The sequence below is a fragment of the Ahaetulla prasina genome, chromosome 1, assembly GCF_028640845.1.
Source record: "Ahaetulla prasina isolate Xishuangbanna chromosome 1, ASM2864084v1, whole genome shotgun sequence".
In the NCBI taxonomy this organism is placed as follows: Eukaryota; Metazoa; Chordata; class Lepidosauria; order Squamata; family Colubridae; genus Ahaetulla; species Ahaetulla prasina.
The window spans coordinates 189877665-189905403 of NC_080539.1; the positions used below are offsets into that span (position 1 = coordinate 189877665).

Sequence of the window (27739 nt, forward strand, 5' to 3'; positions counted from 1 at the left end):
ATTCCAACATTTTTCTAATTATTTCATCTTGCAAAGGTAACTTTCCATTTTTCAAATTTTTTGCAAATACAATCCTAGCTGCTGTAGTAATATTCACAATCAAATATTTTATATCTCTAGTATATATCTCCAGTATAATTCCCAACAGAAAGATTTCTGGCTTAAAGTCAATATGCTTTTTAATCACTTTTTCCAACCACATGTGTATTTTAGTCCAATATCTTTTAGCTTTAATGCATGTCCACCACATGTGGTAATATAATCCAGATATCTGATGACATTTCCAACATTTTTCAGATTCGTCCTTAAACATTCTAGCAATTCTTGTCGGGGGTAGATGCCACCTGTAAAACATCTTATACAAATTTTCTTTAAATGCTGTAGACATCATCATTTTACAATTATACATCCACAATTTCTGCCAGTCATCTAGATCTATCCTATGACCAAAATTCCTCCCCCAAGCAATCATTGTCTCTTTAACCTGTTCTTCCTCTAACTTCACCTCTAGTAAGTATCCAGTTTCTTTATCAGGTTGTCATCTGAACCTGTTAAAATCTCATCAAAACTCGTTAGGTTATTATAAAAGCCTTCTGTTTTAACATCATTATTATATCTGGATCGTAATTCTAATCTAATTCTAATTTGGATTTTAACTCATCCTTTTCATTCAACAATTCAATATATCTAACAATATGTTCCTTTTTAAACCAGCCCAGGCTGACAAAGCTGGGACAGCTCCTAGACGGAAGAGCGGAAGGAAACGTGCTGGCTGGGTGAGAGGCTTTCAATTAACAAGAACTTTTAAAACCATCCTAAGATTTGGAAGGAAGAAAATAGTTAAGACTATAAGTAATTGGCTTCCGGTGGCTCCACCTCTTCGCTGAGCTCCTAATTAAAGGGGCTCCGCACTGAACATCGTAAAAGCCAGGAAAAGCCGGCTTTAATCTCTTTCCCTGGATGAAAGGGAAAAGATAAGAGCAGCAGGGAAGTGTTGGTAGACCTCCCCAGAGGCTTTGTTTTTAATTAAGCAGAGCCCTGAAGGGTCGACGGTCCCATAAATATTCCTGCCATGCTCCGACTTCAGTGCGTGCCTGCAAAAGCAGGAAAAGAAGAAAGTGTCCATCTCTGCTAATTGTCTTATCTTCATGGATCTCTTTAAGCAGACGGAATGAGTGCGAGCGGACAATTACTGGATTGCAAGTATTTTTGATCTCCTGACTTCTACCTTTTAAAAAAGAGAAACTTTTTTTTCTTTGTTTTAATTGACTCTTAAAGATGGCGCCTGAACGGGAGTGAAAGTGACGAATGGAATTTCAAACAGTCTGTGTAACTAAGAAGATAAGAAATGTTATGTGTGGATTTTAATGAAGTGAAGTGAGCTCTCCTATACTTAAAGGGGAAAAGAGAAGTTTCTAGACTTATATTTTGTGAATTTTAAAAACTGAAATGGCTACTAAACCACCTAAGACTGGGGGTAGAAGGGGTTCTGAACCAGCTTTAGAAGATCTGATTAAAGAGCAAGGGAAAGTGTCTGAAGAAAGGTTTAAGGAGATTATGGATAATAATGAGAAAATAAGAGAAGAAATAAAAGAGAATATAAAAAAATAAGAGAAGATATCTTGATGGCTTTTCAAGGTTTGGCAAAAAGACTGGAGGTGGTGGAGGAGGAGGTGCAAGAAATTGTTCAGTCAAATCAACAAATAGAAAATAGAATGGGGGGAATGCAAATCAAATTGGACAAAAATGAAGATCAAGTGGTGGTGATGCAGTATAGAATGATGGAAGGAGCTCTGAGAATTAGGGGTTTGAATGAGGAGAAAGGGGAAGATTTAAAAAAATTTTTATCAGAAGCTCTGGCTGAATTTATTGAACTTGATCCACAAGAGGTTGCTTATCAAATTGACAAAATTTATAGAGTTAATTCTTGGATTGCTAGGCAAAAGAAACTTCCTAGAGACATTGTGGTTTATTTTTTGAAAAGAACAGTGAGGAATCAAATTTTGCAAGTTGCTTTTCAGAAAAACTTGAAAATAGGAGAACAGGAGCTGAAGGTTTTGAAAGAGATTCCTCCCAAGATGTTAAGGGATAGAAAGGACTTTACATTTTTCACACAAGAACTTAAGAAATACCAGATTCAATTTAGATGGGAGGTTCCAGTTGGTTTGACAGTGTATTATCAAGGAAGGAGATATCGAATTGACACAGTGCTTAAGGCCAAAGATTTTCTTTCTACAGTGCTAAAACTTGAAATAGAAATAATAGAAAAAAGAATTCAAGAGACTCAAATGGGTGTGGAAGCTGAGGTGATTCCAGTGATGTTACCATCTGAGGAACAACCACAAGAACAAAGACTGACGAGGGGAGCCCTTAAGCGTAAAGAAAAGGAGCAACAAACTCAAAGTAAAGTTCAGGATTCTGCTACAGAAGCGGTGGGAGGAGCACGGCCGAAGATACGGGAGGACGATCTTCAGTTGATTGCTCAAAAGCTTCAGCAGCCCAGTAATGGCAAATAAAATCTTGACTTGGAATGTCAATGGTTTGAATTCAGCTCAGAAGAGAAGAAAAATATTTCATTATTTGAAACAATTTAAAAATGATGTTATTTGCTTACAAGAAGCATATTAAATTATCAGATCAAAAGTACCTAATAAACTCAAAGTTAGGTAAACATTTTGTTGCTTCAGCTTTGGAGAAAAAACATGGCATAGTGGTTTATTTGAGAAAAGATATACCAGCCAAGTTAATAGAGGCAGATATTCACGGAAGATATATTGCTATTGAACTTACAATAGAAACAAAAAGGACTCTCTTGCTTGGTATATATGCACCCAATCAGCAACAAGAAAAATTTTATAGAATGTTATATGATAAGTTGATTCTATGGGATTATAAATCGTGCATTATATTGGGAGATTGGAATGGAGTAATAGATACACGAAAGGACAAGAGAATTTCTTCCAAGAAGATACCTGCACATGCAAAGCTGCCTAAATCCTTTTTTGATATGATAGAAGATTTTGAGTTAAGAGATGTATGGAGACTGCGGAATTTGGAGGAAAGAGACTATACTTTTTTCTCTGATAGGCATCAATCCTTCTCACGTATTGATTTTATTTTAATTTCTAATGATTTGCTTTTTAGGGTGAAGAAAACTAAGATATTTCCAAGATGTTTGTCTGATCATAGTCCTGTTTGGATGGAATTGCAATATGGAAAAGAGGGTAGAAGAACTTGGAGATTAAATGAAAATTTGTTTAGATATCAGGATAATGTAAATCAATGTAAAAAGCAGATGAAAGAATTTTTTGATTATAATTTGAATAATGAAACATCGATAGAAATGGTTTGGGACTCCAGTAAAGCTTTTATGAGAGGTGTATTAATATATCTTAATAATAGACAGAGAAATAAGCAACAAAGACAGCGTAGGTATTTAGAAGAGGAAATTTATAAGAAATAACAATTATTAATACATAACCTACATGATCAAAAACTTAAAGATGCAATAAAGTTACTACAGAATCAATTTAATATGATAATGGCTGATCAGGTGGCAACAAATATACAATATGCCAAACATAATACTTTTTGTAACGCAAATAGACCTGGTAGGTGGTTAGCATACACTTTAAGGAAAAGACAAAAACAACGTACTATAGAAAAAATAGAATATAAAGGCAAAGAGAGATATCAACAGGATAAAATTAAAAAAGCTTTTTTAGAATATTATACAAATTTATATCTTAAAGATAATATATTGAATAGGGATATTGATAATTATTTGAAGGAATATAAGGTTAAAAATTTAACTTTAGAACAAACGGATGAACTGAATCGGCCTATAACCTCGGAAGAAATTATTTTGGTAATTAAACAATTAAAAATGGGGAAAACTCCTGGTACGGATGGGCTCACAATTAGTTATTATAGGAATTTACAGGATGAGATGTTAGGTCCACTTAAGGAATTATTTAATCAGATACAACTAGGAGAATTCTCATGGAGAACCTCTTTATTTCATTGATACCAAAAGAGGAACAGGATTGTTCTAAACCTGGGAATTATAGGCCAATCTCACTTTTAAATAATGATTATAAGATTTTGTTAAAATAATAGCTAATAGATTAATGTTGATTCTGCAGCAAGAATTCATAATGATCAATCTGGATTTATAAAAGGGAGACAGATGAGGAATAATGTTAGGCAGATTGTTAATTTACTGGAGTACTTAGAAAAGGAAAATTATACTTGGTTTCAATATGAGCAACTACGTGCTAGATGGAAGGAGATCAGAAAATTGGTATAGAGCAGAACGAGGGAAATTTGGTAAAGCAAATTAGAAATCAGTCTCAGGAGCATATAAAGAGATTGTATAATGTGTTACTTGAAATAGATTCTGAAAGGGACTTGGTAAAGGACTATATGATAAAGTGGGCACAAAATTTTCAGGAGCCAATATTATTGGGAACTTGGGAAAAATTTGGGTTAGAAATGTTAAATTCACGAGGCACAGAATCTGAGGAAAAATTTTATAAAATGTTTTATAGATGGCATCTAGATCCTAAAAAATTATCGTGTATGTATCCAGATATGCAAGCAAAATGTTGGAGATGTAATTGTGATGATGCTACATATTTTCACATTTGGTGGACTTGTAAGGACATAAAGGCCTTTTGGATAAAAATTTGGTGGATTTTACAAAATGTTTTGGAAAAGAAGATAAAGTTCCTGCAATTTTTCTTGTTGGGAATTATTACGGATTGTACAGTAATTGAGACTAAATTGATTTTAAACCTAATAACAGCAGCAAGATTACTAATAGGACAATACTGGAAGAAAAAAGAAGTACCTACAATAGAAGAATGGATATTGAAGGTTGCCAATTTGGCTGAGATGGCGAAGATATCAGCCTTTTTGAAAGACAATACGCAAGAAAGATACTTAAAGGAATGGAAAAAATGGATTGACTATATTCAACGTAGATATCAGACTAAGAGTTATCAGACTGTTTTTAAATGATTATGATGTATTATTCTTGATTGTTTTTGGGGGAAGTTAGGAATTGATGATTGTAGGGGTATAATTAAGTTGGGACGAAATTTTTTTAGCATATGTTTGTTTTATTTTTAACTATACCTTGTGCCCGTTCCGGGAAGTCGGGGGGGGGGAAATTTTGTAAAACTTTTTGAATTAAAAAAAAAAAAAAAGACTATAAGTAATTGAATGGCGGTTTAAAAATATTTAAGAAAGAATATATCTTTTTAAATGTTGGCTTTTTTGGATTCTTTTCTGGGAACGTTTTCATTTTGCATTTAAACTGTGAGGATTGATTTTTTTTATCTCTTTCTTTTTGCCTGTTGTATTGGAATTGAGAATGTTTTTATTGGGGAAGTTTTCTAGAGGAAGTTTTAAATTTTATTATATTCTCTTATTAATTTTATACCTAATTATTCAGCCAATTTTTCCCTTTGTGGTTTTTTTTTCTTCTTTTCCTCTTTCTCTTTCTTCTTTTTTTACTTTGGGTTTGAAGGAGAAGGCAGACAGGAAAAGGGAGAGAAGGATTCAACCAGACTACTATCTACTGACTACTTTTATTGAAACAAAGGACTGATACATTGTTATACTTTCCCCAGAGCTTTAACCTTGAGCTTCTTGAGATACTGAGATAAAACACTGAACTGTTTATGCAGGTGTTCTATTTTATATTGTAAATTGGAAAAGCTTGTAAGGGAAGGGAAGAAAACAAGGGGAAAGTTTCTTTTGTTTTTATATCCCTTGTTGAATGAAATTTTAAGGAAAGAACTTAAAAAGAGTTCTCATAAAAATCCTTTTTATTTCTCTGTTTTTTGTTTTTTTTATATATCCTCCCTCCAGTATTTTTTACTTTTTATTTTTGCATCCTACCTTCACCCTTTAAGAACAATTTTTGTATCTCATTATTATTATTTTCTTTTCCTACACATTTGAGCCTTTTCTTCTTTTTTTTTTTTTGAGATTAATTCGAGTTGGATTAAGACATAGAAGAATCTGAAGACTTTTTTCTTTTTTCCCTTTCTTGCTGCACAACTTCGGCGATTTGATTATAATTTGGAGTTTCAGAGTTGGCATTTTTATATACAAAAATGAGCAGAAAAGTAACAGCGATCCCTGCTCCCTTTTCCTCACCAGCAGGATCTCAAAGAACAATACTAGCGTTACTTATACAGGAAAGCTTATTTTGCAGGGGATAGAAGAGATTAAGCAAAAGATGGAAAAAACAAATAAAAAAGTAGAAGATATCCAACAGATGCTGAAAAATTATAATAGACGTCAGAAAGTAGAGGAAAGAGAAGAACAAAGAGACCAAAAAATTCAAAACATCGACAATAGATTGGAAGTGATAGAAAAGCAGCAGGGTGGAGCTTTAGGTTGGGAGATCGATAAAGCAGAATTTTTTTTGAGATTTCAAAATGTAGAAGAAGAGAAGGGTGAAAATTTGGCTGATAAAATGGTAGAAATTTTGGCTGGACTTTTGGAAATTAGCAAAGAAAAGGCACTCGATGGAATTGATGAGATTTTTAGAGTGCATACAAGATATGCAGCAAGAAACAATCTTCCTAAGGAAGTCCATATAAGATTTACTAAAAAATCATTTAAAGTACAAATTCTACAAGCAGCAAGAGAGAAGACAATGCAATACAACGGCAAAGAAATTATTGTTTTAAAACAAGTTTCCAGAAGGGTAACAGAATTAAGAAGAGAATACCAATTTTTGTCTAAGGCTTCATTGCAGAAAGGTGTGAATTATAGATGGTTGGCGCCAGAGGGCCTGTTTTTTACATGGCAACAGCAAAAATATAGAATTGATACAATAGATAAAGCCAAGGATTTTTACGCAGAATTCTTCAACGACAAAGGAAAGACAAGCAATGAAGTTTCACTGATTGAACTTCAAGAGTCAGAGCAAGTGGCTTTATTACAAAAAGGAGGAGGAGCTGTAGGTGGCACGATTGAAGTTAAGCCTCGTTGTGAACCAAGATCAACAAGAGCGATAAACCCTAAGTATAAAACACAGAAATGGAGGAGAGGAAATTGATATCAATAAACATTAATGGATTAAATTCGGCAATTAAGAGGAGGAAAATATTTCATAAATTAGAAAAATTGAAATTTGATATAATATGCTTGCAAGAAGTTCATATTAAAAAACAACATGAACAAATATTAACACAATCAAAATTGGGGAAAGTATATACATCATTACCACAATGTAAGAAAAGAGGTATAGCCATATATATAAAAGAGCCTATTAGGGCAAATTTAGTATATTCTGACGAGAATGGTAGAATTTTGATACTGGAAACAATTGATGACAATAAAAAAATACTTTTAGTAGCAATATATGCTCCAAATGACAATCAAGAAGAGTTCTACAGGAAACTCAACAGAAAGATTGTTGAATTGGATTATGAAAATATATGTATCCTTAGTGATTGGAATGGCGTTGTTGATGTAAAGATGGATGATAAAACTCAGAAAATAACTAGGCAAAATAGAAAGACCCTCCCAAAGTCCTTTTTTAAAATGGTGGAGGAAATGAATTTGAAAGATGTATGGAGAGAAAGAAATCAGCAGAGTAGACAATATACCTTTTAGTCAAGTAGACATTTATCCTGGTCTAGAATAGATATGATATGGATGACAACAGAAATGAGCTTCAATATAAGAAAAACTGATATAGAAGCCAATACCTGGGCAGACCACAGTCCTATGATGTTGATATGGAAAGGCCAAAGGAAAAGATCTAGATGGACTTTAAATATGATGATTCTAAAAGATAGAGAACTTACACAAAAATAGAGAAGGAACTGACTTTTTTCTTCAAAGAAAACAAAGAAGAAGATACCTCAATACAAAAACCGTTGGCTGCGATGAAAGCATATGTAAGAGGTTTGTTCATAGACTATGTAAGGAAAAGGAACCGTAAGAAAAAACAAACCTTTAAAATATTAGAAAATGACTTTAAAAAATGGGAACAAAAATTACAAAGATTTCCAGAGAAGATAGATATTAAGATGAGAATGGATTTAATTAAACGCAAAATGGCTTTGCTTGAAAAGGAAGAGTTAGCACAAAAAATCAAAGGGGCAAAACAGAATTATTTTGAAAATGCTAAAAAATCAGGTAGATGGCTAGCTTATAAACTTAAAAAAGAGAAAGAAAAACATAGAATTTCACATTTAGAAGATTGCAATGGCCAGATTCAATTTATGAATGAAGAGAAGAATTGTTCAAAACTTTTATATGCAATTATATAAAAAAGAGGGAATCGATAAGGAAAATGTGAAACAATATTTGAATAAAGCAAATTTACCTCAGATTCCTAAAGATATTGAAGTTATGTTGGAGGGAAATATAACAATGATGGAATTAATGCAAGGGCTGAAAAAACAAAAAAAAGGGAAAGCTCCAGGCCCAGATGGATTGCCAGTTGAATACTATGTGACATTTCAAGAACAACTGGGTCTCCCATTTTTAGAGATTATGAACGAAGTGATGCAGAAAGGGAAAATACCTGAGACCTGGACAGAGGCTTATATTACTTTGATTCCAAAAGAGGACTCTGACTTAAATCAAGTTAAAAATTACAAACCTATATCCCTGTTGAACTCAGACTATAAAATATTTGCTTTAATACTTGCAGAATGTCTTAAAAGATATTTGAATGAATTTATACATTTGGATCAAAATGGATTTCTGCCTAAAAGACAAATTAGGAATAATATGAGAGTAGTCTTGGATACTTTAGAATATTATGAGGCTCATCCCGAAAAACAGATGGCGTTGATCTTTTTAGACACACAAAAAGCATTTGACAACGTTAATTGGCATTTTATCTTCCTACAATTAAAGTAAATGGGCTTTGTTGAAAGATTTATTAAAGCAATAGAAACTATATACTATAAACAATCAGCTAAGATAATGATAAACGGTGAATTGACGGATGCGATTCAAATTGGAAAAGGTACAAGACAAGGCTGTCCACTGTCACCGCTGCTGTTTGTGTTGACCTTGGAAGTATTGAATAGAAATATTAGAGAGGAAAGGGGAATAAAAGGCATGAAAATTCAGAAGGAAGAATACAAATTTCAAGCTTTTGCTGATGATTTGGTTTTTATTATTGAGGATCCTTTGGAATCTATAATTTGTTTGTTAGAAAGAATTGATGAATATGGGAGGCAGGCTTGAAAATTAATAGAGACAAAATGAAAATTTTGACAAAAAATATGTTGATGAAGCAAAAAAATTAGTTGGTAGAATATTTTGGGATGCAGATTACAAATAAAGTTAAATATTTGGGGATATATCTTACTCCAAAGTGTAGCACTTTAAAAGAAAACAACTATGGTAAACTCAAACAGCAGATTGTGGTGGATTTGACTAAGTGGGAACATCTACAATTGTCTTTGTTGGGAAGAATATCAACAATTAAGATGAATATATTACCTAGAATTCTGTATGTCAATCCTGGAAACCATACTAGGCCTTAGGTTTCCAGACGCTGCCACAAGGGGGGTTGAGGGGTATGGTAACATTCTTCAAGCGGTCAAGGTCGGATTGTGTTCACATCTGCAGAAGGAGTGGCAAAAACAGGTTTCGAATAAAGTGAAAGAACGTTGGACCATGTGACCAGCAAAGGGGTTAGGGGGGTGGGACTCTTGGAGTTTGTATAACTGGGAAAAACTGGGAAAAACTGGCAGGAAAGATATTTAATTGAATGGAAAAAATGGATTGATTATCTACAAAATAGATATCAGATTAAGAAATATCAGATTGCCTTTGAATAATTAGAAAGTTATTTTATGTAATGGGGAGGGGGTCAGGAGATGAAAAGCTTTGGATGTGGTTACTTGGATTGGAAGGGAAAATTTTATTCTATGTTTGGTTTATGTATAACAATACCTTGTGATTGACCCGGGAAGCCGGGGGGGGGAGGGAGGGGGGGAGGGGTTTTTTTGGGAGGGAGGGGGGAAAAAGGGGGGAAAATGTTTTTGTTTTTTAAAACTCTTTCAATAAAAAAAAAAAAGAACTCTGAAAGATGATGGCTTCTGAGTTTTTTTATGCAGAGAAGGTTTTTCTGGAACCTTGACACTGTATTTGTTTCAGACTATACCTATTAAATTGACCAGAGGGTACTTTGAGGAGCTGAATAAAGCGATGCTGAAGTATATTTGGCAAGGGAAAAAAGTAAGGATAAAAATAAAATTATTACAAGATAAGAGAGTTAGAGGCGGTTTTGGGCTATCCAATTGGGAACTATATTATCAAGCAGCGAATATGATGTGGATTAAAGAATGGATAACCCTAAAAAATAATAGAATATTAACTCTGGAAGGTCATGATTTGTTGTTGGGATGGCACACCTTTTTATGGTATGGACAAGCTAAATCACAGGGCTATTTTAGAAGACATATAGTCAGAGAAACATTGTTATTAAATTGGGAAAGGATTAAGAAAAGTCACTTCTTAAAAATTCCAGTGTGGGTTTTACCCATTGACGCATTCTCTTACTCAATAACATTTAAAAAGAAACCAACTGTCCTATCTTGAGACAGCACTTCGTCCACTCCTCCAGATGCAGGATCGGCCTGACCTTGACCGACAGGAAGAGCGCTATTATGTCTAAAGACAACCCCTCTATTAAATCTCCCCTCCTACTTTCTCACACATGAGAAAATGGCAGCATGGAAGCTTCCAGCCTAATATGACTTCCAAAGCTGACAATGGGCAGTATAGTGCAACCTCCTCATAACGGTCCTCAGACAAGCCTGCAGTATCAGGGGGGTTCTGGAGCGTATACAAGCCTGGTATAACACAGCAGTAGCCATGGACCTGGAAATCCATCCCCACCGGAAGCCAACTGCAGAAAAACTCAGGTCAAGCCAACTGACATGCCACAACCATCCGGGACGATCAAGTGTTATCGATGCGGTCAGCATGAGCACAGGGCATCAGAATGCTTGGCCCCTGCCCCAGTTCCTCAGTCCTGGACCCCCTCCACACCCCGGGGATGGAGAAAACCAAGCAAGCCACCGGACAAGGGAAAAAATGCCAAACAAGCTGTTGAGGTTCCTCTCCTTTCAACTGGGGACGAGGAAACTCCAGCTAGAGAAACCCCTCTGAGTTCCTCCGAAGTGAGCAATGGCAATGACGACCCGATGGTACATGAAGCCATCCACCCCTTCACTATCAAAACCCAGATTGTAGTGCTGGAAATGGGGGCCCAGGGGGAGGTAGAGGCCATCACAGACACTGGCTGCATCAGATGCCTGATCTGCCTCCCCACAGTCCAACAGCTAGGGATAGGCATGAGACCCCTAGCGTGCCCTATCCATTTTGAACAAGTCGATGGGAGCAAGTTAATAGGAAGAGCTCCAGCCACATTGGTCACAGAAGTTGTTAGACGAGAGATGGGGCGCCACCAATAGCTCATCTAATTTGTCATAGCTCCAAAAATGACTGAGTCAGTCATATTGGGCCTTGCCTAGCTAGACAAATGGGAACTGACCATCACATGGGAAGATGGCTACCGAAAGCTAAAAACAGGCATCAGTCTGCTGCCGCCTATCAAACCAGACAGTTGCAAAAATGCCACATCATTTCTTGTCTTGATTTAGTAAATTTAATAAATTTGTAATCTACTTAGGCCTACCAAACCCCAAAATTCAACCACTCAAATTCATGTATCACCTCAAAGAAAAAAAAAATTAAGCAAGAAGGAAAAAAGAAAGTTATTTGCTATTTCCCAGCTTCTATTTACTTTATCTGTTTAGTTTTAAGTTCAAAGAGCTACAGTTTAAAATGTTACAGTGTTTCACTTTCTGTCTCTGCTGTCTGGTGTAAAAAATTTGCTAGAGCAAGTGTTATTGTGGCTAACAAGCTTATCTTCAATAGCCAAGGTCATACTTTCAAAGTACTTTCATTACTTTTGCTTCTTTGCAGTTTTCTCCAGTAGGTATCACTGTTGCTTTATTTCTCTCCTTTCTCTTTTGTTAGCTTAAATTGTATCATCTGCTCCAAAGCTTTTTAAAAATCCCTGGGGTCCAAATTTCATATTCCAAAAAGTTTCATATTCCAAAAAGTTTCAGATTAGTCCATTTTGTATTTTAAATCCCCAATCCTACTTTCTAGCTTTTCAGCTTCTTCTCCCTTCTTTTAAAAAAAGAACACTTTGTCCACTTCCAGTTCTATAAATAGCTCACAAGTTTGCTCGCCATTATTCTTGAGGGTGGAAAACAAACAATTCCACCTCTTCTTTGAGTCTCACTTTCTCCCAGGCTTTTTTAGGGGGTAAATTCCATAACAGGAGTTGGAAAAATCTCAGTCAGACCAATCACACTGTTCCTCAGCTTCTACATTTGCTGCATCAGTCAGCTGTCACAGCTCCAGTCAGGCACATAATGGCCATCTTTTTCTTCCCGCCGGACTGAGAATTCCTCCGTGTCAAACAAGGAGTTTGTGGTCTCTTTGTGATCAGTGGAGTGTCCTTTCTGTCTTCATCACTCCTCCAGGGTGATTTGGGTCCCTCAGAACCTCCTGGCAAGTTGAATTTGGCGCGATTTCACTGAGACCCATGGAGATGCGTCATATTGCCGCAACGTCAGTCCCGCATCTATTTGCTTTGCTTATTTATTTATTAAATTCATATGCCAATTTCACAATTGAAACAATTCTGGGCAACTATCAGAACATATTGATATGTTGATGACACACAGCTATATATTGCTACCCTTGGTGATTGTGCAGGGAATGCTGTTGATATGTTGGTGCATATAAGGTATGTATATATACCATATAAGGTATAAGTGGCTCAAACTGCATCCAAGCAACACATATTGGTACAATGAGAGTGTCCTTCAGCAACACTATGATTCTGGAGAGAGAAAGACTACCTATTCAAGATCAGATTTATGATTTGAAGATTTGTACTCATGACTCCTGCTTTAGCAATAGGAGTAGGCAGAGGGGTGCATCCTGGCTGTTTCCTAACCTGCACAGAAGACCTGGTGTCAGTAATATGTACTCTACCTAATATGTACTAATATGTACTCTACCACTACTTAGATTGCTGTAATAATAGGGATACATGTAATAATAGGATTACTGTAATAATAGGGATACATGTTAAGAGCATTCTGAAATTACAATTGCTCCAGAAGGCAGAAACCTATGTTTTAACTAGCTCTTGATGTTTGAGCACATCTACATTGTAGGATATGCATTGAATATTGGTTTAGCTTCAAGTACAATTTAAAGAAAGAAGTTGAACTTACTTTTCTCTTCAAGACTGTTTTCTTTCTCCTCTGTCTTGGAAAGGCACTGATGAGAATCACTGTTTTCATTCCTTTGAGATGTAATCTATTAAAAAGTCTGTGCTGAATTTTGTTTTCAATTATACTGTGGTTCTTTGGCTTACATATTTTTCTGAATTTTTTCCTCAGAATTATCACAATAGAAACTTGAATTGCTTTTACTAATTAAAATTCATCCCTTGAATATTACTTTAGAAACAAAAAATGAATTAGTATATATTAGTCAAATTTATTATATTGAAGTTCAAAATATAACAATATATATTACATAATACAGATATGCTTTGAGGTATGGATACTAGAAATGTGTTGTAGTTTAGAATTTGCTTTCAAAATACCTCACATCAATGCGAAAAATAGGAGGCTTAGGGGTTTTTTAACTAGTTGTTTTAATAGATTTTTTAAGGGGAGTTTTAAAGGGGATTTTAAGGGTTGGGAGGGGGGGAGGGATTTGACGGGTAGGGGAGAGAACCCGTCGGGGAGGGATCCAGCCCCTGTGCTTGTTTGCGACATTATTACATCTGGTCTGAAGGCGGGGGGGAGGGTTCTGTTCCAGGACTAGAGGGTTGTTCAATCTGTACGGTGAGTGGGAGAGGCAGATATGGCGGGGGGGGCCGTATCGAGTGTTGGGAGCATGTGCTCGATGTTTGACGGCGATCACGTGCTCCGGTCCCTCAGTCCCTACCCGTTCCTCAGGCGGCCATGATCCTCAGAGCCTGGATCTTCGGTTGATGTTATGTAATGCCCGGTCCGTGGCTAATAAAGCCCCCCTGATTTGCGATCTTATTCAGGAGGAGTCCGCGGACCTTATGGGCATTACGGAGACCTGGTTGGGTCCGGAGGGGGGGGTTCCCCTCGTTGAGCTGTGCCCTCCAGGTTTCCGAGCATTTCATCAGCCGAGGGCCCAAGGTAGGGGTGGGGGGGTGGCAGTTGTCATTAAGGAAGATCTAGAACCGAGGGAGGCCACTGTTCCTCAGATTGCCGGTTGTGAATCCCTCTATGTGAGGTGGGGCCATAGGAATCAGTTGGGCTTGTTGATCGCGTACCTGGCTCCTTGCTGCGTGACCACAGCCCTGCCCGAGCTGTTGGAGGTACTTGCTTCTGTGGCGGTTGAGACCCCCAGACTCATAGTCATGGGGGATTTCAACTTGCCATCGGTTGGCTTGCTATCGACTGCAGCTCGGGAGTTCCAGGCTTCCATGACGGTGTTATGACCCAGGTTCCTGGACCCGGACTCCTGGACTCGGATGATTCAGAAAGTGAGGGAGAAGACCTGGCCAGCCCTGCTTCTCTTGAGCCCTTTCCCTCCCTGGCACCCACTCAAAGGGAGGAGGAGGGGCCGGCAAAGCCTGATTCCATGGAGCCTCCTTCTGATTTGGCAACGCCCCAAGAACAGTTTTGGAGTGATGCAAGGTTACGTAGACGTGATCGCGCGCAGTAGCAGCGGAAGAGTTGGGACAAAGCCAAGTCATAATTGTCATGCAGTGACATCTGCAGAGATTATAAATAGGAGGCGGGACTTCCTGGTTTTTTGTCTTGGACAAAGTAATGAATTTGGGCGGGCAATCTGTATCAATGGAGGGAAGAATATATTCGTGAGTAATTCTGGCCTTATCTGTAATTTCCTTGTTATCTCCAGAAACTTGGCAGGCCCGTGGGTAGACGTAGCCAGGACATTTATATATATGTAAATAAATCAGAAAAGGAGGCCTCTGACTGACTCTTTGCTGGGAGTATTGGGGGAAGGGAAACAGAACATTTTGTCCAAGACCTGACTAAAACATCTTCTACCAAAGATGGACCAGCAGCAGGTACAACAGCAGTTACAGCAGCTACAAGCGGCTAATCAACAGCTCCAGCAGCAAGTGGCTCACTTGGCAGGCCAACTTGCTGCCGGGAATGTGCCTGCAGCCCCCCCCCGGCCTCCCACTCCTCCTCCTCGTCGCAAGTGCCCGATAACCGTGCCGGATAAGTTTTCTGGGCAGCCTGAGATGTTCCCGACCTTCTTGGGACAGTGCCAGCTCTACATGGCTATGCGGCCAGAGGATTTCCCAGACGACCGGGCTAAGGTGGCCTTCGTGATTAACCTTCTTTCCGGCTCGGCTGCTCGATGGGCCACGCCCCTCTTGCTCCAGGACAGCCCCCTGCTGGCGGACCAACAGCGTTTTTGGCAGCACCTGCGCACCATGTACGAGGACCCCGTTCGAATGCTGACGGCAACCAGGCGCCTTAAGGAACTCTGTCAAGGGAAACGCCCCCTGCAGGAGTACATCGCCGAATTTCGTCTTTTGTGCCAGGACTCTGACTGGAATGATGCAGCGCTGGTGGACGCGTTCCAGGAGGGACTCTCAGAGGAATTGCAAGATGAGCTGGCCCGGGTGGAGGCGCTGCGGACCCTCGACAACTTGGTCCCCCTTTGTCTCCGACTCGATGCCCGTCTGCAACGGCGACCATCCCGTCGCACCCCCCGGGACCCGCCGTCAACATCTGCACCCCCACTTCCTGCACCACCAGCATCCCGGGTCGCCCCACGGAGCCCATGGAGTTGGGAGCGCCAGACCTCGCCTGACAGCCCAGGAGCGGAACCGAGGCGCCAAGGGGATTGTGCCTGTACTGTGGGAGCCACACCGCTTCTTGCCCCAGAAAGCGGGGGCACGACGCCGGTCCCCGAATCACAACGTGACCAATCGGAACGGAGCAGGCCTGACTCGGGAAACCCTAGGTCGGGCACGCACTAAGCCCCCACTGACGCTATGGAAGTAGACTCTGGGCCCCCTCGGCATCTGATTCTGGACACACGGATATGGTTGGGGAACCAGTCGGACGGGCTCCAGGCGCATGCGCTGGTGGACTCAGGGGCCACAACAAACTTTATGGACCAGGCCTTTGTGACCCAGTTTGCGGTCCCCGTGGTTCCGGTGGACCCTCCGATGCGCGGAGAGACAATTGATGGGCGAGAACTGGTGTCCGCCCCATTAAATTCGACATCCAGCCTTTGCGCCTGGCTATTGGGGACCATGAGGAGGCGATCCAGTTTTATGTCACGGTGGACCTTCATTTTCCTTGGTCCTTGATGGCCTGGCTTCGGACCCACGATCCTCAGGTGGCCTGGTCGCGAACGCCATCTCTTTCCCGAGTCTGCAGTGCGTCGACCACATCTGCCACACCTGTGCCGCCAGAACGCCCCACCGCTGCCATCACCTTGCCTCCTGAGCTGACGGACTTCGCCGACGTGTTCAGCGAGAAGGAGGCGGACTACCCGCGATCGGCCCCTACGATTGCCCGTGGACCTTCTGCCCAACGCACCACTGCCTGTGGGACGCCTGTATTCCATGTCGGAGCCCGAGTTGGCCGCCTCAGGGACTTCCTGGACAAAAACCTGGCCCGAGGGTTCATCCGCCTTCAAAGTCCCCTCTCGGCCCCGGTCCTCTTCGTGAAGAAGAAGACAGGGACTTGCGCCTGTGCTGTGATTACCGCCGGCTAAATGCCATTACGGTGCAATCGCTACCCCTGCCGCCATCCCGAGCTACTGGAGAGGTTGCGGAGGCCACGATCTTCACCAAGCTCGATCTCCGGGGCCTACAACCTGGTGCGGATGCGAGAAGGAGACGAATGGAAGACGGCATTCGCACCGATAATGACACTACGAATACACTGTCATGCCATTTGGGTTGACCAACGCCCCGCCGCTTTTCCAGCACTTCATGAACGACGTGTTCCGAGACATGTTGGATCGGTTCGTGGTTATCTACCTGACGACATCCTGATTTACTCCGGTCCAGGGAAAGCCACCTTCGACACGCCGGTCTGGTTCTGCAACGCTATGGAGCAACAACTCAATGCGCTGGAGAAATGCGTCTTCTTCCGGACTTCCATAGAATTCCTCGGGCATATCATCTCGCCCGAGGGCATAGCCATGGACCCATGTAAAGTAGAAGCTTTGTGTAGCTGGGAAGCCCCTCGTCAGGTAAAGGATGTTCAGCGCCTGCTGGGCTTCGCCAATTACTACCGGACCTTCATCCCGGGCTTCGCCACAGCTCCTCAGGAAGAAGGTTGCGTTCCGGTGGGGTCCCCCGCAGCAAGAAGCATTCACAGCCCTCAAGAAAGCCTTCATCACGGAACCCGTCCTGAGGCATCCCGACCCGCTCCGGCCTTTTGTGGTGGAAACGGACGCATCCAATGTGGCTCTGGGAGCGGTGCTGCTACAGGCTCCGACGAATGGCGGCACACTTTTTCCCTGCGCTTACTACTCCCAGAAACTCAATCCTTCCGAGCGCAACTACACTATCTGGGAAAAAGAGTTGCTGGCTATCAAGGCTGCATTCGAGGCTTGGCGACACCATCTGGAGGGGGCCCAACATCAGGTGGAGGTCCGAACAGACCATAGGAATCTCGAGCACCTCACCACAGCTCGGAAGTTGAACCAGCGGCAGATCCGGTGGTCATTGTTTTTTGCCCGGTTCAACTTCCGCGTGACCTACATTCCCAGCGGTCACAACAGGAGGGCGGATGCCCTGTCCCGCAACCCAGAGTACCTCTGCGCCAAGGACCCCCTTCCTCCATGGACAGTGCTGCCGGCAGAAGCCTTGGCCGCAGCACGGGAGCCAGTGGACTTGCGGGCCCAGGTGCGAGAGGCGCACCGCCAGGACGCCTGGTCGCAGCAAAGGAGAGCGGAGGTGGGCCCCGCGTCTCCTTGGACCTTGGAGGAGGACTTACTCAAGTTTCGGGGGCGATTATATGTGCCCACAGGACCACTCCGAGCCCTCGTCATGACCCAGTGCCACGACAACCCTGCAGCAGGACATTTTGGGTTCTTCAAGACCCTCCACCTGGTGACACGGACCTTTTGGTGGCCCTGAGTGCGGCATGATATACATGCCTACGTGACATCCTGCGTACCGTGCCGGCAAGCCAAGACCGCCACGGGGGCACCTCCCGGGCTCCTCCAGCCCTTGCCGACACCCGACAGACCCTGGGGGGCAATCTCTATGGACTTCCTGACAGACCTGCCGCCGTCCTCTGGGTTCACCACGGTGCTGGTGGTGGTGGACATGCTCACCAAGATGGCACACTTCATCCCATGCCACGGACTGCCCACAGCCGCAAAAACGGCCCGTCTCTTTCTGCAGCACATCTTCCGCCTCCATGGTCTACCGGACAGGGTGGTTTCGGACCATGAGTTCAGTTCACAGCCCGCTTCTGGAAGAGCCTGATGGCCGCGTTGGAGGTGCAGGTGTGTCTGTCGTCATCGCACCATCCGGAGACCGACGGGGGTACAGAGAAGGTCATCGGTATACTGGAACAGTATCTCCGTTGCTTCATCAACCAGCAACAGGACAACTGGGCCGACTACCTGTCCCTGGCGGAGTTTGCTTTTAACAACTCTCAGCACACCTCTACTCAGACGACCCCGTTCTTTGCCAATGTGGGGTACCATTCGCGGCTCTTCCCTCTGGCACCACCGGACTCTCCTGTTCCCGAAACGCAGACCTTCCTGACGGAATTGCATGCGGTCCAACAGTTGGTACGTCAGCAGCTGAATCGGGCAAAGGAGGACTACAAATGGTCCGCCGACTGCTCCCGACGGGCAACGCAGTTGGAGACCGGGTGTGGCTCTCCACCAAACACCTCCCGTCCGACCGCCCGGTAAAGAAGTTGGACCACCGATTCATCGGCCCGTTCCCTGTCGAGGCAGTCATCAACCCGGTAGCCTACCGACTGACCTGCCACGATCCATGCGGATCCACCCCGTTTTTCACCGGTCCCTTCTAGTTCCTGAGGCCACACCGAGTCCCCTTCGGTGCCCAACAGCACCCGTCACTGTCGCCGAGGACGGATCGGAGGAATACGAAGTCCACAGCGTACGAGACTCCCGCTGGCTAAAGGGTCGTTTCCAATATTTGATCGCGTGGAAGGGATACGGGACTGATTTCTCCTGGGTAGATGCCTCCGATGTTCATGCCCCTGACCTGGTGCAGGCCTTCCATGAGCAGAACCCAGCCCGACCGCATCCCGATCGTCAGCCCCGGGGGAAGGGCCCTGCGGTGAGGGATAGTGTTGTGACCCAGGTTCCTGGACCCGGACTCCTGGACTCGGATGATTCAGAAAGTGAGGGAGAAGACCTGGCCAGCCCTGCTTCTCTTGAGCCCTTTCCCTCCCTGGCACCCACTCAAAGGGAGGAGGAGGGGCCGGCAAAGCCTGATTCCATGGAGCCTCCTTCTGATTTGGCAACGCCCCAAGAACAGTTTTGGAGTGATGCAAGGTTACGTAGACGTGATCGGTGTGCGCAGCAGCGGAAGAGTTGGGACAAAGCCAAGTCATAATTGTCATGCAGTGACATCTGCAGAGACTATAAATAGGAGGCGGGACTTCCTGGTTTTTTGTCTTGGACAAAGTAATGAATTTGGGCAGGCAATCTGTATCAACGGAGGGAAGAATATATTCGTGAGTAATTTTGGCCTTATCTGTAATTTCCTTGTTATCTCCAGAAACTTGGCAGGCCCGTGAGTAGACATTTATATATATGTAAATAAATCAGAAAAGGAGGCCTCTGACTGACTCTTTGCTGGGAGTATTGGGGGAAGGGAAAAAGAACAGACGGCCTTGGACCTGATTCGGGTAAATGATGGCCCCACGCACATGGGGGGAGGCACACTGGACCTGATTTATATCTCTGGACAGTGGTTAAATGATCTGGAATTAGATGATTTAGTAACAGAACCGATGTCATGGTCCGATCATTTTCTCCTTCGACTAGACTTCCGAACCGCCATCCACCATCGCAGGGAGACGGAACCTTTACGGTGGTTCCGTCCCAGGCGCCTGATGGACCCTGAGAGGTTCCTGACGGAGCTTGGGCCATTCCCTGAGGATCTGGCCCATGGCACGACTGAGGAACTAGTTGCGGCCTGGGAGCGGGCCGCGGCTGGGGCCTTGGACCGTGTCGTGCCTTTGCGACCTCTGACCCGGCGCAGATCTCATTTGGCCCCTTGGTTCTCCGAGGGGCTGAGGGAAATGAAACGCCGGAGAAGACATCTAGAGAGCACCTGGAGGTCCAGCCGTTCCGAAGCTGATCGGACACTAGTTAGGTCCTATTCTAGGACCTACCTAGTGGCAATGAGGGAGGCGAGATATTTGCGTCGGCAGATAACCGCCCGGCCGCCCTGTTTCGGGTGACCCGCTCCCTCCTTCATCAGGAGGTGCGGGATGACCCGTTGCAGGGACGTGCTGAGGAGTTTAGTGGTTATCTATACGATAAAATCGCTCAGCTCCGGGATGGTCTGGACCGAAATTGGGATGATCCAAGCGAGGGAGAGGAGACACGTCTTGTTGAGTCCATTTGGGATGAGTTTGACCCTGTGGCTCCCGAGGACGTGGACAGGTTGTTGGGGAGGCTTCATGCCACTACATGTTTACTGGACCCGTGTCCTTCCTGGTTGGTACTGGCCACTCAGGAGGTGACACGAGGCTGGCTCCAGGAGATTATCAACGCTTCTTTGTTGGAAGGGGTTTTCCCTGCCGCCTTGAAAGAGGCGGTGGTGAGACCCCCTCCTCAAGAAGCCCTCCCTGGACCCAGCTATTTTGGGTAATCATCGTCCAGTCTCCAACCTTCGCTTTGTTGCGAAGGTTGTAGAGACTGCTGTGGCGCGACAGCTACCCCAATACCTGGATGAAGCCGTCTATCTAGACCCGTTCCAGTCCGGCTTCCGACCCAAGTACAGCACGGAGACAGCTTTGGTCGCATTGGTGGATGATCTCTGGAGGGCCAGGGACAGGGGTTATTCCTCTGCCCTGGTCCTATTAGACCTCTCAGCGGCTTTTGATACCATCGACTATGGTATCCTGCTGCGCCGGTTGGGGGGATTGGGAGTGGGAGGCACCGTGTATCGGTGGTTCTCCTCCTATCTCTCTGACCGGTCGCAGACGGTGTTGACAGGGGGGCAGAGGTCGACCGCGAGGGACCTCACTTGTGGGGTGCCGCAGGGGTCGATTCTCTCGCCCCTTCTGTTCAACATCTGTATGAAGCCGTTGGGGGAGATCATCAGTGGCTTTGGGGTGAGATACCAGCTGTACGCTGATGACACCCAACTGTACTTCTCCACCCCAGGCCACCCCAATGAAGCTGTTGAAATGCTGTGCCGGTGCGTGGAAGCCGTACGGGTCTGGATGGGGAGAAACAGGCTCAAGCTTAATCCCTCCAAGACGGAGTGGCTGTGGATGCCGGCACCCCGATTCAGTCAGCTGCAGCCGCGGCTGGCTGTTGGAGGCGAGTTATTGGCCCCAAAGGATAGGGTGCGCAACTTAGGTGTCCTTCTGGACGAACGGCTGTCGTTTGAAGATCATTTGACAGCCGTCTCCAGGGGGGCCTTCCACCAGGTTCGCCTGGTTCGGCAGTTGCGCCCCTTCCTTGATCGGGATGCCTTGTGCACAGTCACTCGCGCGCTGCTACCTCTCGCTTGGATTATTGTAATGCTCTCTACATGGGGCTCCCCTTGAAGTGCACTTGGAGGCTTCAGTTAGTCCAGAATGCAGCTGCGCGGGTGATAGAAGGAGCTCCGCGTAGCTCCCATATAACACCGCTCCTGCACAGACTGCACTGGCTACCTGTGGCCTCTCGAGTGCACTTTAAGATGCTGGTTATGACCTTTAAAGCGCTCCATGGCTTAGGGCCTGGGTACTTACGGGACCGCCTGCTGTTACCACATGCCTCCCACCGACCCGTACGCTCTCACAGAGAGGGACTTCTCAGGGTGCCGTCCGCCAAGCAATGTCGGCTGGCGGCCCCCAGGGGAAGGTCCTTCTCTGTGGGGGCTCCCACACTCTGGAACGAACTTCCCCCGGGTTTACGCCAAATACCTGACCTTCGGACATTCCGTCGCGAACTGAAGACACATCTTTTTATTCGCGCGGGGCTGGCTTAAATTGATTTTAACAAATTTTTAAATTCTTATTAACTAATTTTAAATGGGGTTTTTTAGCTTATTGCATATTTTTACTTTTCAGGCTAATTTTAAAATAAGTTTTTTAACTGCATTTTAAATTTGTATATTGTACCGTCTGTTTTATTTTTGCCTGTACACCGCCCTGAGTCCTTCGGGAGAAGGGCAGTATAGAAATCAAATAAATAAAATAAATAAAATAAATAAAAAGAACACAAACTCAAAGTAATGAAATAAATATGCAAAAAACCCAAGCCCCAACTTACTAAGTGCAGTAAAGGTACTTCATTATCTTGTGACAATGACATTTCTGACACAGGCTTTCTGGTTCCAAGTGGTGAACTAAAAAGTAAGACAGAATATTAAATAAATGCAGTATTTTCATAGGTAGACAAAATATTTTCCAACCAGTTTTCTAACTAATTTTGCTTTAAATTACATTTTTATTAAAACTTTTCCTTTTAGGCATAAATTGCATCCATTCTTTCAAGTATATAAAATATATTTTAAAATTTATGTGGAAAAAAAATCTGCCTCTGCCTACCAGGTATTCATCTGGCTAGCATCCTTAGCCTGGTCAGCTTCAGCACATTAGTTTGCTGGTTGTGAGTGTGTGCACATTTTATACTGCTTTAGTCAGATTACCTAAAGAAATGCATCTAGTTTTGAGCAGAGACTTTTAAAAAGTCTTCTTTAGGCAGAAAAATAGAAACATATTCATAAGGCTGGAAGGAACCTTGGAGGTCTTCTAGTTCAAACTGCTGCCCAAGCCAGGAAACCTTATACCATTCTGAAAAATGGATATCTAGTCTTTTCTTGAAAACTTCCAACTCCTGGAGGCAAACTGTTTCACTGATTAATTATTCTTATTGTCAGGAAATGTCTTAGTTCCAGGATGGACCTCTATTTCTTCTTGTCCTATTCTCAGAAGTGCATTGGAAAATAAATCTCCCCGTCGTCTCTGTGACTGCTCACTCAACAAAGACATTTGTATGTCAGCCATAAGCCTTGTTTTTGTTAGACAAGATATATCTAGTTGCCTTAACCATACATCATATGGTTTGGCCTCCAGACCCTTGTCATGTTTATTGCTCTTCTTTGCACTCTTTCTAGAATCACAGTATCTTTTTGTATTGTGGTGACAACTGGATACAGTATTCCAAATGTGGCCTCACTAGTGCAGTATACAACTGTACTTTACTTCTTGTGATCTTGATGCCATCTCTCTGTTGATGCCATCTCTCTGTTGATGCAGCCAAGGACTAGATTGGCTGCATTTTGCATACTGAATACTCAAAGAATTGGAAAGTGCCGTATTTTTTGGAATATAAAATGGACCTTTTCCCCCCAAAAAAGAAGGTGAAAATCTGGGAGTGTCAAAAGTAGCGCCGCTCACCCACTGGCCCCCACCCTTTGGAGGTTGTCGTACATCATATTTTCCAGCAGTTCCAGGCAGCAGGGTTCCTCACTTCCACTCAGATTTTGATAATGAGAAGTACATATCTTTTTATCCGTTTAAAACAAACCCTATCACTCACACACATTTAACTGGAGTAGGTGGGATGGGGTGGGGGATGATTTTCATGAGGGAAGAAGAGGGAGTTGGCACTGAAGGCTCCACTCTCAAGACACCCCCATCTTCTTACCTATAGCCATAAGCGTTGAAGGCCTGGCTTTCTCGCAGCAAGGCCCCAAAGAGACACAGCACTTCAGTCCTCCTGGACTCTCGTAAACAGGGTGCCGGGCTTCCCAGCAAGCCCCCTGTGCCTTTGCTGCCTCAGTCGGAGTCTGATTCCAGAAGCGGCCCAGGGAAGCGTGGAGGTCGGGACTCGGTTGGCGAAGTGGGTGCTGCGTAGGGAAGCGGTTCCAGCACTTCTGACGGCTCCCTTCACAACTTGTGCGAGAACTGGAGATCCCTACTCCCTACAGCAGCAGATTTCTCCTTAACCTCCTGAGATTTCTACCCCTATGCTGCTGCGCAGCACAGGGTGAAACAGCCTGTGCAGACAACCTGCAGGCTTCAGGTGTGCTGAGTGGGCTTGCATCTTCAAGGAACTGTTGGCTTGCTGAGCGCTGTGCAGGGGGCGTAAGTCAAGGCTGCCACCCAAAAACACTTTTGCTGCGATCCCGACTGCCTGGAACCGCCCAAAAACGTGATGCTTTTTTTGCCTCCGCACGTGTTTATGGAATCGGGAAAGCAGCAGAGATCTCCAGACAGCAGAGATCATGGCAACAGTGTTTTTGGGTGGCAGTGCCTTGCCTTACACGCCCTGCACAGTGCCTGCTTTGCCAATCGAGTCCTGTCCTCCGTGCTTCCCTGGCCCGCTTCCGGAATCAGGTTCCGACCAAGGTAGCAAAGGCACAGGGGGCTTGCCGGGAAGCCCGGCACCCTGTTTACGAGCATACAGGAGAACTGAAATGCTGTATCTCTATGGGGCCTTGCTGCGAGAAAGCTAGGCTTTTAACGCCTATGGCTATAGGTAGGAAGATGGAGACATCTCAAGAGTGGAGCCTTTGGTGCACTCTTCTGCCCCAAGAAAATCATCCCCCACCCCCAGCCCCCACCCCCAGCCCCACCCCAGTTAAATGCACAGAGTGATAGGATTTGTTTTAAATGGATAAAAAGATCTGTGCTGCTTGTTATCAAAATCCGAGTGGAAGTGAGGATGCTGCTGCTAGGCAGAGACAGTATTCTTTTTTTCTTGCTTTCCTCCCCCAAAATTAAGGTGTGTCTTATAGTCCGAAAAATACGGTATGTTCTATGATAAATAGCTATATTTAATCTTGGAACAAGAGAGTGAAAGGGATCCTGAGAGTACCCTTTAAGAATCATACAATCCTTTCAGTATCATGTTAGATAACTGCCTTAGCTTCCTAGAAAGCACATCTGAATGGAATGCTAGAAAAAAAAAACAACAAGGGATAACTGAAACAACCTTATAGAAAACTGGTTTCTGACCATTTTCATTTTCTCACATTGTTTCTAGAACCCAAACATATATTTGAAGGAATAATACCAACAATAGGAGGTGGCAGGCTGAAGATATAAAACTTGCAGAGACATGGAGAAGGAAACAAAAATGGGAAAAAGCTGTATGTGGGGGAAAAAAAGAAGTGAAAGTCAGGAAGAGATTTATTTTGCGGCAATGGGACTTTTAAATATCAAGCATACCTGAGAAAATTACAAAACTAATGGTGTAAACTTATACTGCACATCTTTTTTGGAACAATACAATGAGCATTATTTTTATACCTAAATCTTGAGTATTCTATATTTTAACCTATTTATTTTAGCCATCATTTCTTACAAACCTTATATTTTCCTTTTCTTTCATAAAAAGTCTACAAGTCTGCCAGCAGTGCTGATAAAACATCTGATAACGAAGTTTTAAAAGCTGCAGTTCAGCTTTGACGGCTCTCTGTAGCATTTCTTTACAACAGTTTAGCAAACAATTTATTTCTTTTGATAGTTGCATCATCCTTTTAATAGAAATATTAGTTAATATTAATACCAAGAAATATGGACTAAATTATTTTTAAACTTGAAGAAAAAGTGTTCTTTTTTTCCTTTCTGTCAACTATCCATTCAATGATGGGAACCAGTTTGGTGTAGTAGTTTTAGGCACCAGGCTAAACTTGAAAGACAGTGAGTTCTAGTTTTGGACTTAGATACAAAGCCAGCTGTATGACCCTGGGCCAGTCATTCTCCTCAGCTCTAGAAGCAGGTAAGGCCAAACTACTTCCAAAAACCTTACCAAGAAAACTGCAGGTTTAGTCCAGGTAATCACCAAGAGTCAACACTAATTTGAAGGGACAAAAAAAAATCCCTTAATGAGTGTAGTAATATTTTAATGCTTTAAGAAACTGCTTTTGTGTACTCAATTCACTAATTCAGATCTAACTGTAATCTTGTTAATTTTTAAGAGGATAGGTTTACAGGTCTTCTATGAATGGAATAGGTGATGTTGAAGGATGCAAGCTGATACCAAGAGACCTCCCTCTAGTTTTTTGGGGACTAGCTGAAAAAGGTCCATCCCAAAATCCAAGCAGGATTTGCAGCCAGTCCCCAGAAACAAGAGGGAATCTTTTATCTGGGGATTGGCTGCAAATGCCCTATACTGTACACACTCCATGCCAAAATCCTACTTGGATTTGGGGATGGCCTTAACCCTCTTTGAGAGAAAAAGGGCTGCCTTTCAGAGGGCTTCAGCCCAAGGGTGAAATCTAATTTTTTTTGCCACCAGTCAAGTGGGCGTGGCTTGGGGTGTGTGACTGGGTGGGCGGGACCAACATGACGTCACTCACATCACTCTTTCTTTCTTCTCTTTCTCTCTCCCTTCCTTTTTCTTTTTTTTCTCTCTCTCCGTTTTTTCCTTCCTTCCTTTCTCTTTCCTTCTTCTCTCTCTCATCAGCCCTGCTGCATGGGGGCTCTCATTCTGGCAGGGACAGCAGCTGACGGAGCTAACCGCCCCACATTCCAGCCACCCAGGAAGCCTCACCCTGGCTCCACTTACTAGCCCTGCATCCTGTCGCTCGCTGGTGGCTCCCACTCCTGCTCGCTGCTTCCGGGACCGCTGCCGAGACCTCAGATCTCCTCGTTGCTGCCTGCTCCCTACCGCCTCTCAGCTGAGAGGCGGACAGGAAACAGCAGGCGCTCAGGTTGGCACTGGCCGCTTCCACGCCTGCTCAGAGGCCCCAAGCCTGATCGGGAGCAACCCAGGCTGCCCAGGATTACTCAGGGCGGCTTGCCCAGAAGTAATCAGAACTCGATAGCCCGGGCAGCACAGGATTAATTAAGGCTTGCTAGTCCTGATGAGGTGTAGCTGGGGCTGTGCACCGGTTGCATGGCGGGGGGGGTAGCGGGGCGGGGTGAACTGGGCGCGTTCCCCATCATTGGATGGATGCAGGCAGCGGGACCCGAACTGGAGGGGAAGGCAAGCAGGCAGTAGTCACCCAAACGCCCTGTGTTCCCCCAAGACGGTTCTTCTTTGGCCGAGTGCAGCAGGTTTCCCCTCCCAACTGCCAGCATCGGCCTTACATCTGCCTGCCCTCCTGGGGCTGCCCATGCGCACCCCAGCAGAGCAGCAGTGCAGGAGAAGGAAGAAAGTCCTCTGGGAGGGTGGGCAGCCTGGCCTGGAAGTGGCGCGTCCCCTGTCATGGGCTGGATGCAGGCAGTAGGGAAGGCAAGTGGGTGGCACTCACCCAAAGGCCGCACGGAAGCCAAACGCGCCAGACCCAAAAGGCGAGCAAGCCTTGCAATGTCCCTCTGAGTAGTCTCGCACACCTATCCCTCTCCCCCCCAGCTGAGAGGCAGAGAGGGGCAGTGCTTCTTCACCAGCGGATCTTCTGTGCATGCACAAAATCTGTGCATGTGCAGAAGGTAAAATGTTACTTCCTGGTTTTAACGACACCCAGGCGGGTGGGCAGAGCTTCGCTCCATGATTG

The 27739-nt window shown here is 43.9% G+C and overlaps 1 protein-coding gene across 17 annotated transcripts in view; it reads right to left on the reverse strand.

The window, feature by feature from the left end:
- RBM44 (RNA binding motif protein 44) overlaps positions 1–27739 on the reverse strand; it is a 137230-nt gene that overhangs the window by 91311 nt on the left and 18180 nt on the right. For 9 of the 17 annotated variants that reach the window (XR_009155373.1, XM_058185601.1, XM_058185592.1 and 6 more), the window contains exons 3-5: positions 25607–25774; positions 22561–22636; positions 13317–13401 (exon numbers count right to left, since the gene is read on the reverse strand). Coding sequence is in view for 13 of the 17 variants with exons in the window: in XM_058185601.1 (XP_058041584.1) it covers positions 13317–13401; positions 22561–22636; positions 25607–25774 (329 nt within the window). In the remaining 4 variants the exon portion in view is untranslated. Of the gene's footprint in view, positions 1–13316; positions 13402–13451; positions 13545–22560; positions 22637–25606; positions 25775–27739 lie in introns of those variants that run through there. The other 8 variants (XR_009155379.1, XM_058185625.1, XR_009155381.1 and 5 more) reach the window with 6 other exon arrangements.